Below are 14,139 nucleotides of genomic sequence, written 5' to 3'. Positions count from 1 at the left end.
GTTTTTTAACCTAATTTAATATTCTGTGTATGTATACAGTTAAAGTCGGAAGTTTACATACACTTAGGTTGGAGTCATTAAAACTCGTTTTTCAACCACTCCACAAATGTCTTGTTAACAAACTATAGTCTTGGCAAGTCGGTTAGGACATCTACCTTGTGCATGACACAAGTCATTTTCCCAACAATTGTTTACAGACAGATTATTTAACTTATAATTCACTGTATCACAATTCAAGTGGGTCAGAAGTTTACATACACTAAGTTGACTGTGCCTTTAAACAGCTTGGAAAATTCCAGAAAATGATGCCATGCTTTAGAAGCTTCTGATAGGCTAATTGACATCATTTGGGTCAGTTGGAGGTGTACCTGTGGATGTATTTCAAGGCCTACCTTCAAACTCAGTGCCTCTTTGCTTGACATCAAGGGAAAATCTAAAGAAATCAGCCAAGACCTCAGAAAAGAAATTGTAGACCTCCACAAGTCTGGTTCATCCTTGGGAGCAATTTCCAAACGCCTGAAGGTACCACGTTCATCTGTACAAACATTAGTACGCAAGTATAAACACCGTGGGACCACGCAGCCGTCATACCGCTCAGGAAGGAGACGCGTTCTGTCTCCTAGAGATGAACGTACTTTGGTGTGAAAAGTGCAAATCAATCCCAGAACAACAGCAAAGGACCTTGTGAAGATGCTGGAGGAAACAGGTACAAAAGTATCTATATCCACAGTAAAACGAGTCCTATATCGACATAACCTGAAAGGCCGCTCAGCAAGGAAGAAGCCACTGCTCCAAAACCGCCATAAAAAATCCAGACTACGGTTTGCAACCGCACATGGGGACAAAGATGGCCGTTTTTGGAGAAATGTCCTCTGGTCTGATGAAACAAAAATAGAACTGTTTGGCCATAATGACCATCATTATGTTTGGAGGAAAAAGAGGGAGGCTTGCAAGCCGAAGAACACCATCCCAATCGTGAAGCACGGGGTGGCAGCATCATGTTGTGGGGGTGCTTTGCTGCAGGAGGGATTGGTGCATTTCACAAAATAGATGGCATCATGAGGCAGGAAAATTATGTAGATATATTGAAGCAACATCTCAAGACATCAGTCAGGAAGTTAAAGCTTGGTCGCAAATGGGCCTTCCAAATGGACAATTGCCCCAAGCATACTTCCAAAGTTGTGGCAAAGTGGCTTAAGGACAACAAAGTCAAGGTATTGGAGTGGCCATCACAAAGCCCTGACCTCAATCCTATAGAAAATTTGTGCGCAGATCTGAAAAAGCGTGTGTAAGCAAGGAGACCTACAAACTTGACTCAGTTACACCACCTTTGTCAGGAGGAATGGGCCAAAATTCACCCAATGTATTATGGGAAGCTTGTGGAAGGCTACCCGAAACGTTTGACCCAAGTTAAACAATTTAAAGGCAATGCTACCAAATACTAATTGAGGGTATGCAAACTTCTGACCCACTGGGAATGTGATGAAGAAATAAAAGCTGAAATAAATCAGTCTCTACTATTATTCTGACATTTCACATTCATAAAATAAGTTGGTGATCCTAACTGACCTAAGACAGGGAATTTTTACTAGGATTAAATGTCTGGAATTGTGAAAAACTGAGTTTAAATGTATTTGGCTAAGGTGTATGTAAACTTCCGACTTCAACTATATAACTGTACATTTTGATCACATTCCTTGTGTATTTTCATAGATTTTTGTAAATATTGTGAACCTATGTTATATATTTTTTACCTCCTGTTTCAGGATGTGATGTCACTGAGTACTGCCTCTATATATAGGACCTTCCACCCCCACCTGGGATATGGATGCCTGATGAAGACCTAAGGGTCGAAACGTTGTTATAAATAAATATCACCTGAGAGCATGAGCAGCAGTGTGCGGCGTTTTCCTGTCTGTTTTCTTTATCATTTACTTTCTAATTTACTTTGATGCCAGTCTGCATTAAGACAGTGACAGTTTTGTGCAGGATAGTGACACCTGAATTGATCCATTGTTTAGTTGTATACCTCTGGTGTGATTAGTTAAGTTAAAACTGGAACGGTGAGGCTTCCTCATCTGTTGTCTGCATTAGGTTACATTACAAAAATGAAGACTGATGGATCACAGACGCCTCAGCTCTTTAGCAGTCCAACAAACTGTCTGCAACTCTTCCCCTGAACGTTCTAGTAATCACTGTAGCTAGTGAGCAATCTCAATTAATGTCCTTGGTAAAATGAAGGTCAACAAAAAGGTCAACAAAAACAAACTTGACATCCGAGGTACATAAGGTGTGACATGTGATGACATCACTTACTCGGCGACATCACTGCGGATCCCACGGAGCTCCTCCAAGAGGTTATCTATCCCAGAATGCCATGCGGTGTTCCAGGCCAGCTGCAGGTTCTCCTTGGCGGGGGTCAGGGAGAGGAGGTCAGAGTAGGGGGGCAGGACGGAGCAGTAGGGGCTCACCGCATGGTGGGACGCGGCCTGGAACGGTAGGCTGTACCTGGGGAGGGAGAGGAGGGGGAGAGGGGAGGGTAGAGCATGTAGTTACTAGATATAACACCAATCATATGTAAATAGACAGACTGACATCAATAGAAAAAGTAAATATTGGTGACAATCAATAAAGTTAGGCTACTTCATTACCTTCTTATGACGGACACAGGGAGAGAGAATGGTGAGAGAGCCACGTCGGAGCTGGAATTGTCCGACCTGATTAGGTAAAACAAAATGCTTTACCACAGCTTTGCTCTGTAGGAAATAGTGCTAAAATCAAAAGCAAACAAATTAATTCAGATGAGAGGGAAGAACACTTACCACACTTCTACTGTGGCAATCTCATCAAAGAGTAGCAGACACATCAACACAGCCACCTCACTAACATCCCCTTTGTTCTCCTTGACAAGCAATGAAGCTAACAGGATAAACAAACAATTAGAAAACATTCAGTGATAAGCAGTGGTGAACAAACACTCAAAGTTGATTCCAGTGAGGGTTTAGCTATGTGATTGTTTAACCTTGTGAAGGCCTTGTTGAGTGGTGTAACAGAATGTGTTTACCAATGTGAACGTCCTGTGAACATACCTCTAAAACTGTACAACGTAATGCCGTTATTGAATGAGTTGTGATGTGAATTAACCCCAGGGCAGTGTTAAACTGTTCAGACATTACTCGCTGAGTTGTAATGCGAACTTATCCCTCAGCTGGGCAACGAAATTAGATTATTTGTGCCCGAGTGAATGAGTTGTGTGTGAACGTCACTCAGAGCAGTGTGATAGCGTTGGACTGTGATGGTTGCTAAATGAGTTGTGTTGGGAACGTACCCCTGAGCAGAGTGATGAGGAGGGGGGTCTTCTCAGCCAGAAGATGCCTCAGGGAGGAGTCTGCATACACCAGCTTTCTCAGAATACACACACACGGCTCCAACAGGCAGTCCATGCTCTGGAGGAAGAAAACACAAACACACACACACCACGTTAACATGTCGAACATAGACAAACATACACATTCATATGCAAGCTGATCTGCGAGGTCTTTTCACCTTCGTGTGGTCGTTCACACTCTCTGTGATGAAGCAGATCACTTTATCTGTTACACCAAGACTCTTCAACACTGGGTGCATTGCTGTTTCTGTGGAGAAAATAGATTGGAAGTAATAAATTAACAATAGGCCTATCAATAATACAAATGAAGTGTTGTCTGCCTAACAATGCTAGACCCCAAGAATACATGGAATTTGCATATTTTTCCTTTCTCAATTTACTTCCATTATTTATCCTAAACATATGGTGGTGGGCAGAAGCATACGCCTTTGCAAAAACATGCCAAGCTTTTCTTTGTGTGACTATTCGCACAAAATGTTTACATTTTCTTCAACTTTATTTTCTTTCCAAACCATTTTGATGTTCTAGGTCAACATTAACAAAGCTTAGGAGAGTTATGTCTAGTGTTACGCCCTTTTCCCCAAAAAATATTTTTTATCTACATATCCCTTGCTAATCCTAAAAGGATTGTGTGGAGAATATGAAGCGCTACGTCACCCTGTAGAACGACAGCCAGTTGTTCTGCTGCTGACCTCCTGAGGGTCAGGTCAACAGTGTCAGAGGTCAAGATGCTGAACAGCTTCTCCACTGACTCCACCTATGGTTATAAAGAAATAAACAACTGTAAGAGTAAGAACAACCTAACCCAGTGGTACACTACATGATTTGGCCCCGATTTAGCTGTCCAAGACACGTTTTTTTTTTTAGATCGGAAAGAAAAATCCCCACGTCCTTGCCTACTCGGGGCGAGCGGACGTCACCAACGCTCGTTTGATGTGAGCGAGTCAGACACGCCATCGGAGGGCTACTGATCCCGTCTTTGAGTATTCCCAGACGTACCGATAATTTCAAAAATACTTGATTTTATCGGCACAAAATCTGCAATGCTCTTGTAGTGTGAGATTTGCAACGACAAGTTATGAGAATGTGATCAGCAAATAGCCAATGAGAGATTGCCAAAGAGCCTGCTTTGAGCCACAGCCCGTTCTAGCTAAATTAACAATCTAATCCAGGGCCGTGCACAGGGGGCATGTGCTCAAAAATAAAATGAATATCTCGAAATTCAGAACACACCAAATGCCTCTGTAGCAAAAACATATATATTTTTTAGCATGGGCCTATTTATTTATGCAACATGTAAAATAGGGACCTTGAAGCCACACCTATGTGGAGCCCAGGCCAGGTACATGTAGGCACTTGACAGAGAAACCAGACACAAATAAAGACATCGACAAAACTGGTAAATAGAACGAAATAAACCAAAGCTTCTTTATCATATGTGTTGAACAGTTTTTTAGCTGTCCAAACAACAATTCCACTTTGAGAATGAGAATGGTGTAACTGTAATAATATATTGTCTGAATGAAAAGAAATGACCGTAACCAAACATTCTAGATTACTTGGTGAATTGAGGAGATTAACCTGTCTGGGCTAGGGGGCAGTATTTTCACGGCCGGATGAAAAACGTACCCAATTTAAACAGGTTACGACTCTGGCCCAGAAACTAGAATATGCATATTATTAGTAGATTTGGATAGAAAACACTCTGAAGTGTCTAAAACTGTTTGAATGGTGTCTGTGAGTATAACAGAACTCATATGGCAGGCAAAAACCTGAGAAAAATCCAAGCAGGAAGTGGAAAGTCTGAGAATTGTAGTTCTTCTTTTGATTCTCTATCGAAGCTACAGTGTCTGTGGGGTGACGTTGCACTTCCTAAGGCTTCCATTGGCTGTCTAAAGCCTTCAGAAAGCGGTTTGAGCATTTTCCTGTCACTGGGCAGATAATAGGAGCTCAGTTACTGAGTGGTCTGCCTGGCAACAAAGGGATTGGATATGCGCAGTCACGCGAGCACGCCGTTCCTTCTTTTTCTTCTTGAATGAATATGCTATTGTCCGGTTGGAATATTATCGCAATTTTACGTTAAAAATACCATAAAGATTGATTTTAAACAGCGTTTGACATGCTTCTAAGTACGGTAATGGAACATTGACTTTTTGTCTCTCGTTCCGTGCTCGCGCGTTATGCCTTTGGATAAGTGATCTGTACGCACAAACAAAACAGAGGTATTTGTACATAAATATGGATTATTTCGAACAAAAACAACATTTCTTGTGGAAGTAGCAGTCCTGGGAGTGCATTCTGACAAAGATCAGCAAAGGTAAGAGAATATTTCTAATACTAATTCTGAGTTTAGGTTGCCCCGAACTTGGCGGGTGTCTGAATAGCTCACCGTGATGGCTGAGCTATGTACTCAGAATATTGAAAAATGTGCTTTCTCCATAAAGCTATTTTAAAATCTGACACAGCAGTTGCATCCAGGGGTAGTCTATAATTCTTAAAATAATTGTTATATATTTTGTCAACGTTTATGATGAGTATTTTTGTAAATTGATGTGCACATTCACCGGCCGTTTTGGTGGGAATACATTTTCTGAGCATCACGCGCCAATGTAAAATGCTGTTTTTGGATATAAATATGAACTTTATCCCACAAAACATACATGTATTGTGTAACATAATGTCCTAGGAGTGTCATCTGATGAAGATCGTCAAAGGTTAGTGCTTCATTTAGCTGTGTTTTATTGACACGTCCTTGCTTGGAAAATGGCTGTGTGATTATTTTTGTCTATATACTCTCCTAACATAATCTAATGTTTTGCTTTCGCTGTAAAGCCTTTTTGAAATCGAACAATGTGGTTAGATTAACGAGAAGTTTATCTTTAAAATGGTGTAAAATAGTTGTATGTTTGAGAAAGTTGAATTATGACATTTTGTTGTTTTTGAATTTGCCGCCCTGATATTTCACTGGCTGTGTCCCGCAGGTGGCGTCCCACGTAGCCCATAGAAGTTAAATGATAACATCAAGACTAAATATACTTGTGATATGTAGTGTGGAATTGATCAGCATTAACAGAAAATTGATATAAAGAAACAATGAGTGCACATGAATTGGCGGGGGTCAGTGGACATTCTTGGAGAGAGACCCGCCTAGCGCATCTTCGCCACACAACACTCACTCATCATCACAAATTGTAAACTAGCTACACTATATGCATAGTCTATGCACAGTCACTTCACCCCTACCTACATGCACAAATTACCTCGACTAACCTGTACCCCCGCACACTGACTCGGTACCGGTACCCCCGTAAATATCCTCGTTATTGTTATTTTATTGTGTTACTTTTAATTTTATTTAGCAAATCATTTAAATCTATTTCTTGAACTGCATTGTTGGTTAAGGGCTTGTAAGTAAGCATTTCACAGTAAGGTCTATACCTGTTGTATTCGGCGCATGTGACAAATAACATATGATTTGATTTATATATACACACAATAGTATGTGGACACCCCTTCAAATGAGTCGATTCTGCCATTTCAGCCACACCCGTTGCTGACGGGTGTATAGAAATCGAGCACACAGCCATGCAATCTCCATAGACAAAAACATTGGCAGTAGAATGGCCTTACTGAAGAGCTCAGTGACTTTCAACGCGGCACCGGCATAGGATGCCACCTTTCCATCAAGTCAGTTCGTCAAATTTCTGCCCTGCTAGAGTTGCCCCGGTCAACTGTAAGTACTGTTATTGTGAAGTGGAAACGTCTAGGAGCAGCAATGGCTCAGCTCCGAAGTGGTAGGCCACACAAGCTCACAGAACGGAACAGGAGAGTGCTGGATCGCATAGCGCGTAAAAATAGTCTGCCCTCAGTCGCAACACTCACTACCGAGTTCCAAACGGCCTCTGGAAGAACTGTTCGTCGGGACCTTCATGAAATGGGTTTCCATGGCAGAGCAGCCGCACACAAGCCTAAGATGACCATGCGCAATACCAAGCGTCGGCTGGAGTGGTGGGAGGAGGAATAATGGTCTGGGCAGTTTTTCATGGTTCGGCCTAGGCAACTTAGTTCCAGTGAAGGGAAATCTTAATGCTACCGCATGCAATGACATTCTAGACGATTCTGTGCTTCCAACTTTGTGGCAACAGTTTGGGGAAGGACCTTTCCTGTTTCAGCATGACAATACCCCTATGCACAAAGCGAGGTCCATACAGAAATTGTTTGTCGAGATCGGTATGGAAGAACTTGACTGGCCTGCACAGAGCCCTGACCTCAACCCCATCGAACACCTTTGAGATGAATGGGAACGCCAACTGCGAGCCAGGCCTAATCACCCAACATCAGCGCACGACCTCACTCTTGCTCTTGCGGCTGAATGGAAGCAAGTCCCCGCAGCAATGTTCCAACATCTAGTGGAGGCTGTTATAGCAGCAAAGGGGTGGACCAACTCCTTATTAATGCCCACGATTTTGGAACGAGATGTTTGACGAGCAGGTGTCCACATGCACTACATAACAAAAAGTAGTTGCAGTGCCGCCTAAAGACATGAATGACATCGGAAAAGAGGGTGGGCTATCAGCTGATCATTGATTGATTTATATCTGCTAGTTAGATTTCTTTTGATTCCGATTGACCTCTTTATGTCTTTCTGCCTCTCTCTGCTGTGCATATCAGCCAACCAGACCAAAATATTGATGATATAGGCTAAATCAAGTGTCATCAAGTGTTAATCAAATGTTTTGCTGCTGTGGCAGTACTGTTGATATTTAAACTACCGTAATTTCCGGACTATTAAGCGCACCTGAATATAAGCCGCACCCACTGAATTTAAAAAATAAATATTGTTTTGAACATAAATAAGCCGCACATGTCTATAAGCCGCAGGTGCCTACTGGTACATTGAAACAAATTAACTTTACACAGGCTTTAACGAAACATGGCTTGTCACAAAAAGAAATAGGCTTTAACGAAGCACGGCTTGTAACAAAAATAAATAGGCTTTAACGAAACACGGCTTGTAACAAAAAATTTAAAATTAGCAGTAAACAGTAGCCTACCAAGAAAGTCATTGGTCACCATCTTCCTTCTCCTGTGCACTGAAACCATCTCCTTCGGTGTCGGAGTTGAATAGCCTCAGAATTGCTTCATCCGATATTGGATCGTTTTCATTGTCGCTCTCGTCACTTTCATCCGGAGGCAAATCCCCCGCTGAGCCCTCTTCAACACGCAGCAGTCCAGCCTTTCGAAACCCGTTGATGATAGTGGATTTTTTGACAATGCTCCACGCTGTCAGGACCCACTGGCAGACTTGACCATAAGTTGCTCTTCGCATGCGGCCCGTTTTAGTGAAGGATTTCTCCCCACTTCTCATCCAAGCCTCCCACTGAACACGGAGCGCCACCTTAAATGCACGATTTACACTGACGTCGAGTGGCCGCAAATACTTTGTTGTGCCCCCAGGAATCAGGGTGACAAAATGACTACCGTAATCAGAATGATGGGAAGTTTGAGAGCGCTCGATTTAATCTAAACAGTAAACAAAAATAGTTGTTTGACCTTAACCTGTTCGGCAATTTCATTGGTCTAATGAAAGCTTCATGCCGCCCAAAAACTTTTTTTGAGAAAAAAAAATAGAAAGCGGAAAAAAAATCTATATATTAGCCGCGTCATTGTTTAAGCCGCGACGTTCAAAGCCTGGGAAAAAAGTTGCGGCTTATAGTCCGGAAATTACGGTAGGTAGATAGCCAGCCACACACACACACACAGTGACCGCAACTCTCAAGCCATGCATGTTTCCATACTGGGCACATGCAATATCCGTACAGGGCAGACTGGGAAAAAGGCACAACCGGGAGCGCGCAGGCTAGGTACAGGGCAGACTGGGAAAAAGGCACAACCGGGAGCGCGCAAGCTAGGTACAGGGCAGATCAACAGGCTCAAACAATGGACGGGGTAGGTGGTGGCGAACTTGACGACGACTTGCAGGCAGTGGGTTCCGAACAACAATGACACTTTCTTCCGTACTTTTTTGTATCATTTTGGCGGAAATTATACCATCACACAAAAGGGCCCTTTGGAGACTGGAAGGGCAAAATGGCATTAGGTCTGCACAGGTAGAGCCCTATCTGGGCACTGCCTGATCGAATCACATCACACTGTTTTGGTGAGACAATGTGGTGGTATGGAGAAACCTCACGACCAAGTGAATAATGTTGTGTGTGACCCCGTCTGTGCCAGATCGTTTAGTGTGCGGACCACTACGTTGGCAAGACAACAAAAAAATACATGAAAGACGGTAGTTTAATGTGAGAGGCTGAGCGATGTTACCATTTTGGAAGTGGTATAGAGTGCACTCTGCATTAGGGTATAGTCTGTCACATAACTATACATCTTTACTTGCAACGGGATAAAGGCCAACATTGTCTGTATGTCTCTGCCCGTCTATCCATACCTTGAGGAAGGACCTGTCGCTGCTGTCCAGGTTGATGTCCAGTGTATTGTTGAGACAGAAGAGGGAGGGGAGAGAGGAGAGGACAGGACCCTCCAGGGTTGGTCTGACTGTAGTAGCCCCCTCTACACTGGTCAGGTGGGGAAGAAGGTGTTGCACTGCTGCAGCTCGGACCCTGCAATCACACCAAATACTCAGAGGTATGGGACTGTAGGTCATCAATCAATCAACCTATTAATCAATCGATATATCAACAGTGTTTTACCTGGGAATTTTTTTTAGCAGCGGTGGCAAAGCAATTTCCTTAAATTCTACATATTTTGCCATGGGGCTGAGAGAAAAATTGCAGTTTCAAAGCTAATTTCCTGTAATTCTATATATTTTACCATAGGGTGAAGAGAACATTTTACAGTTTCAAAGCAAATTCCCTGCTATTCTCCACATTTTCCCATGGCTTATGCCGTGTTCGTATGCCATCAAACATTTGAACAAAATCAGCAGTGGACCGCTGCTAAATGCATAGAGGGGAAAATCTGATCAAGTATTCAAATAATCAATCTCTGTCTTTTCTCTCTCTGTTCTTTGTGTCTATGAATCAGTCAAAGATACAGTACTTTCATATACAACTAATACATCCTACATACAACACTGAGGAGCTAACTGAGTACACAGCACAATAAAAAAAAAGAGAGTTAATATACATATTCATACAACAGCAGTATAGACAGACAGGGACTGTGTGGAGAAGATAGCTGTTTTCCATAACCATGACAAAGAGCCCCAGGCCAAAGAGAGAGTTGATGAGTCCATCAGCTTATAACAAGTGACAGGAGTAATATGCCCATCAACATCAACACACAGTGTTGGAAAGCAGAATAGCTAAACACTGAGACAGTTGTCTGGTTTTACAACGCCCTCGAGAGTCAATGTCAAATTCAGTCGACAGCTTCAAAAAGTAAAGACACACACTCAGACAAATTCGCCTTTTTCCTCACATGCACCAGAGTATGTGAGCGGAGCAGAGCGGAGCTGGACCGGAGCTAGGACCGGAGCGCTCACTTCACGAGCTCAGGGGATGCCAGGCCCAGCATGCATTTGTAGTCTACTTGTGCGCTGCTATAGCCCCTCGCTTTAGCTACTGTCATGGATTTCGCTAAATATTTTCATAAAGAAACTGATAAAACACACAGGTGCAAAATCAAGGTGACTTACAAAGATGAGGACCAAGAGCAAGAGAGGAAGTGTGGTGATGTAATGTCACAACTAAAGAATCATTGTGGAATCTGAAAAGACACGTATCCCAAAAGCATGATGGAGTACTTACTACACGCACGTTAAAAGAAAAGAACGAGGTGGGTAGATAACTGAGTGTGTCATTGTAGCAAAGTATTTATAAACAAAAAGGTGTTGCACTGCTGCAGCTCGGACCCTGCAATCACACCAAATACTCAGAGGTATGGGACTGTAGGTCATCAATCAATCAACCTATTAATCAATCGATATATCAACAGTGTTTTACCTGGGAATTTTTTTTAGCAGCGGTGGCAAAGCAATTTCCTTAAATTCTACATATTTTGCCATGGGGCTGAGAGAAAAATTGCAGTTTCAAAGCTAATTTCCTGTAATTCTATATATTTTACCATAGGGTGAAGAGAACATTTTACAGTTTCAAAGCAAATTCCCTGCAATTCTACACATTTTGCCATGGGGCTAAGAGAAAATGTGGAGTTTTAAAGCTAATTTCCTGTAATTCTATATATTTTACCATAGGGTGAAGAGAACATTTTACAGTTTCAAAGCAAATTCCCTGCTATTCTCCACATTTTCCCATGGCTTATGCCGTGTTCGTATGCCATCAAACATTTGAACAAAATCAGCAGTGGACCGCTGCTAAATGCATAGAGGGGAAAATCTGATCAAGTATTCAAATAATCAATCTCTGTCTTTTCTCTCTCTGTTCTTTGTGTCTATGAATCAGTCAAAGATACAGTACTTTCATATACAACTAATACATCCTCCATACAACACTGAGGAGCTAACTGAGTACACAGCACAATAAAAAAAAGAGAGTTAATATACATATTCATACAACAGCAGTATAGACAGACAGGGACTGTGTGGAGAAGATAGCTGTTTTCCATAACCATGACAAAGAGCCCCAGGCCAAAGAGAGAGTTGATGAGTCCATCAGCTTATAACAAGTGACAGGAGTAATATGCCCATCAACATCAACACACAGTGTTGGAAAGCAGAATAGCTAAACACTGAGACAAGTTGTCTGGTTTTACAACGCCCTCGAGAGTCAATGTCAAATTCAGTCGACAGCTTCAAAAAGTAAAGACACACACTCAGACAACTTCGCCTTTTTCCTCACATGCACCAGAGTATGTGAGCGGAGCAGAGCGGAGCTGGACCGGAGCTAGGACCGGAGCGCTCACTTCACGAGCTCAGGGGATGCCAGGCCCAGCATGCATTTGTAGTCTACTTGTGCGCTGCTATAGCCCCTCGCTTTAGCTACTGTCATGGATTTCGCTAAATATTTTCATAAAGAAACTGATAAAACACACAGGTGCAAAATCAAGGTGACTTACAAAGATGAGGACCAAGAGCAAGAGAGGAAGTGTGGTGATGTAATGTCACAACTAAAGAATCATTGTGGAATCTGAAAAGACACGTATCCCAAAAGCATGATGGAGTACTTACTACACGCACGTTAAAAGAAAAGAACGAGGTGGGTAGATAACTGAGTGTGTCATTGTAGCAAAGTATTTATAAACAAAAAATCTGCTCTTAAACGTTTTGTTCATTTTTGTTATATTATCTATAGGCCATAATTGATTTTGGCACAATAGGTCTGGCATATTCCCACGTTCAAGGAGCTTTCCGCTTTGATTTGGTTATTTTGCTTAAAAACCTTTAGGCCTTCCTATAGAAAAATAAATCAACTCTGCATCTCTGCCCACCATGGGAAGAGGGGCCAAAAGGGTGTTTAATATCCCCAGTGGCTCTGTGAAGAAGATATTTTCCGTTGCTGGCCTGCACTCCAGGCACCATCGCCTGAAGCCATAGACTGGCCAAAACTCATGTTTCTCAAAATTAATTCAAAAAAAGCACTAATAAGTAATTTTTCATTTGTATTTAATTCTAAGTAAGTCACAGCCTATATGCACAATTTATAGACTATAATGATTTAATACAATGAAATGTTGTTTAAATGCTGAGTGCTTTATGTCCCTACCTGCCTATTGGGTCAAACTCGCAAATGCTTCACAATGTATTACTTTGTAGGCTATAGCCATGAAATAATTGAATAATTTATTTCCGTTCCTTCTTAGGCTCTCTGTCTGGCTCCTGACCTATTTAGAGTGTTTATATGCTGTTTAATATAAAATGTAGCCTATTTGAAATGGGTGCTTACATTCACCTTTTCATGTTTATTCAAATACTTTTCATTCAAATCATATGGTTTGGTTTCAATACTTAAAACCTTTATGGTAAGTCCATGTCGTAACAAAAACAGATGGATTTTGGTTAAACTGTGATTTTAATGAATGGAGCGAATTTGGAGCTGCAGTCTTTCGGTGCGCAAGCACCGCTCCATGAGCGATGAGTGTGATTTCCAACCGCTCAAATACTCTGGCATGCACACACACACACACAGAGAAATCGTCTAGGGCTGCACGATATGGGCAAATAATATAATTGTGAATTTTTTGTACCAAATATTGCAATTATACTTGCGATATAGATGGAAACACTTAAATAGGGTAAACTGTTGGAATCATAGAAATAGAATAATAATTCTAAATGTATTGGTGGAATACAATGGGCACTTGGAATGAAGTTTTGTTTGGCAAGACAACAAATTAAAAAGTAAGGGAGGAGATGGTTGTGACAAAGTAGGAACCAAAGTGTTGGTAAGTGTTTTCCATGAGACCCTAATTAGATTGAAATAGGCACATTCAGAGAAAGATTTTAGAATATTCTTTGGGTTTTCCAAGGTGTACCACAAACAATGCTGATGTGCTCCACCACTGGTACCGCCCTGTATTAGAGCAAATGTTTGCTAGCAAGATTTGCCACATCTCAGCGGAGTTAGTTAGCCAGCTAGCTAGCTAACGATTAGCATTAGGGGCTAACTCACTTTTTTTGGGCACAACAACTAACTAGCCTTTTGCAGAGAGCAAGTTACACAAAAGAATAGTAAAATATAGAAAATATGTAGCTTTATATTAAGATGCAAAGTGGAAAGCTGCGTCATTCTTGTTTGGAAAAATCAATTGACCGCATGCTGTTATTTGGTCAA

General features: G+C 41.7%; 1 protein-coding gene across 2 annotated transcripts in view; it reads right to left on the bottom strand.

Moving 5' to 3' along the window:
- Positions 1–14,139, bottom strand: part of rttn (rotatin) — a 63,586-nt gene that overhangs the window by 34,856 nt on the left and 14,591 nt on the right. For both annotated transcript variants that reach the window (XM_014157187.3, XM_014157188.3), the window contains exons 18-24: positions 9,837–10,008; positions 4,046–4,145; positions 3,547–3,635; positions 3,329–3,446; positions 2,823–2,919; positions 2,652–2,717; positions 2,317–2,508 (exon numbers count right to left, since the gene is read on the bottom strand). In XM_014157187.3, the coding sequence (XP_014012662.3) occupies positions 2,317–2,508; positions 2,652–2,717; positions 2,823–2,919; positions 3,329–3,446; positions 3,547–3,635; positions 4,046–4,145; positions 9,837–10,008 (834 nt within the window). The remainder of the gene's footprint in view (positions 1–2,316; positions 2,509–2,651; positions 2,718–2,822; positions 2,920–3,328; positions 3,447–3,546; positions 3,636–4,045; positions 4,146–9,836; positions 10,009–14,139) is intronic.

This window comes from Salmo salar, chromosome 19 (assembly GCF_965601325.2).
Source record: "Salmo salar chromosome 19, fSalSal1, whole genome shotgun sequence".
Lineage (NCBI taxonomy): Eukaryota > Metazoa > Chordata > Actinopteri > Salmoniformes > Salmonidae > Salmo > Salmo salar.
The sequence above is the reverse complement of the archived record's forward strand: the minus strand, read 5'-3'. Positions and strand labels throughout refer to the sequence as shown.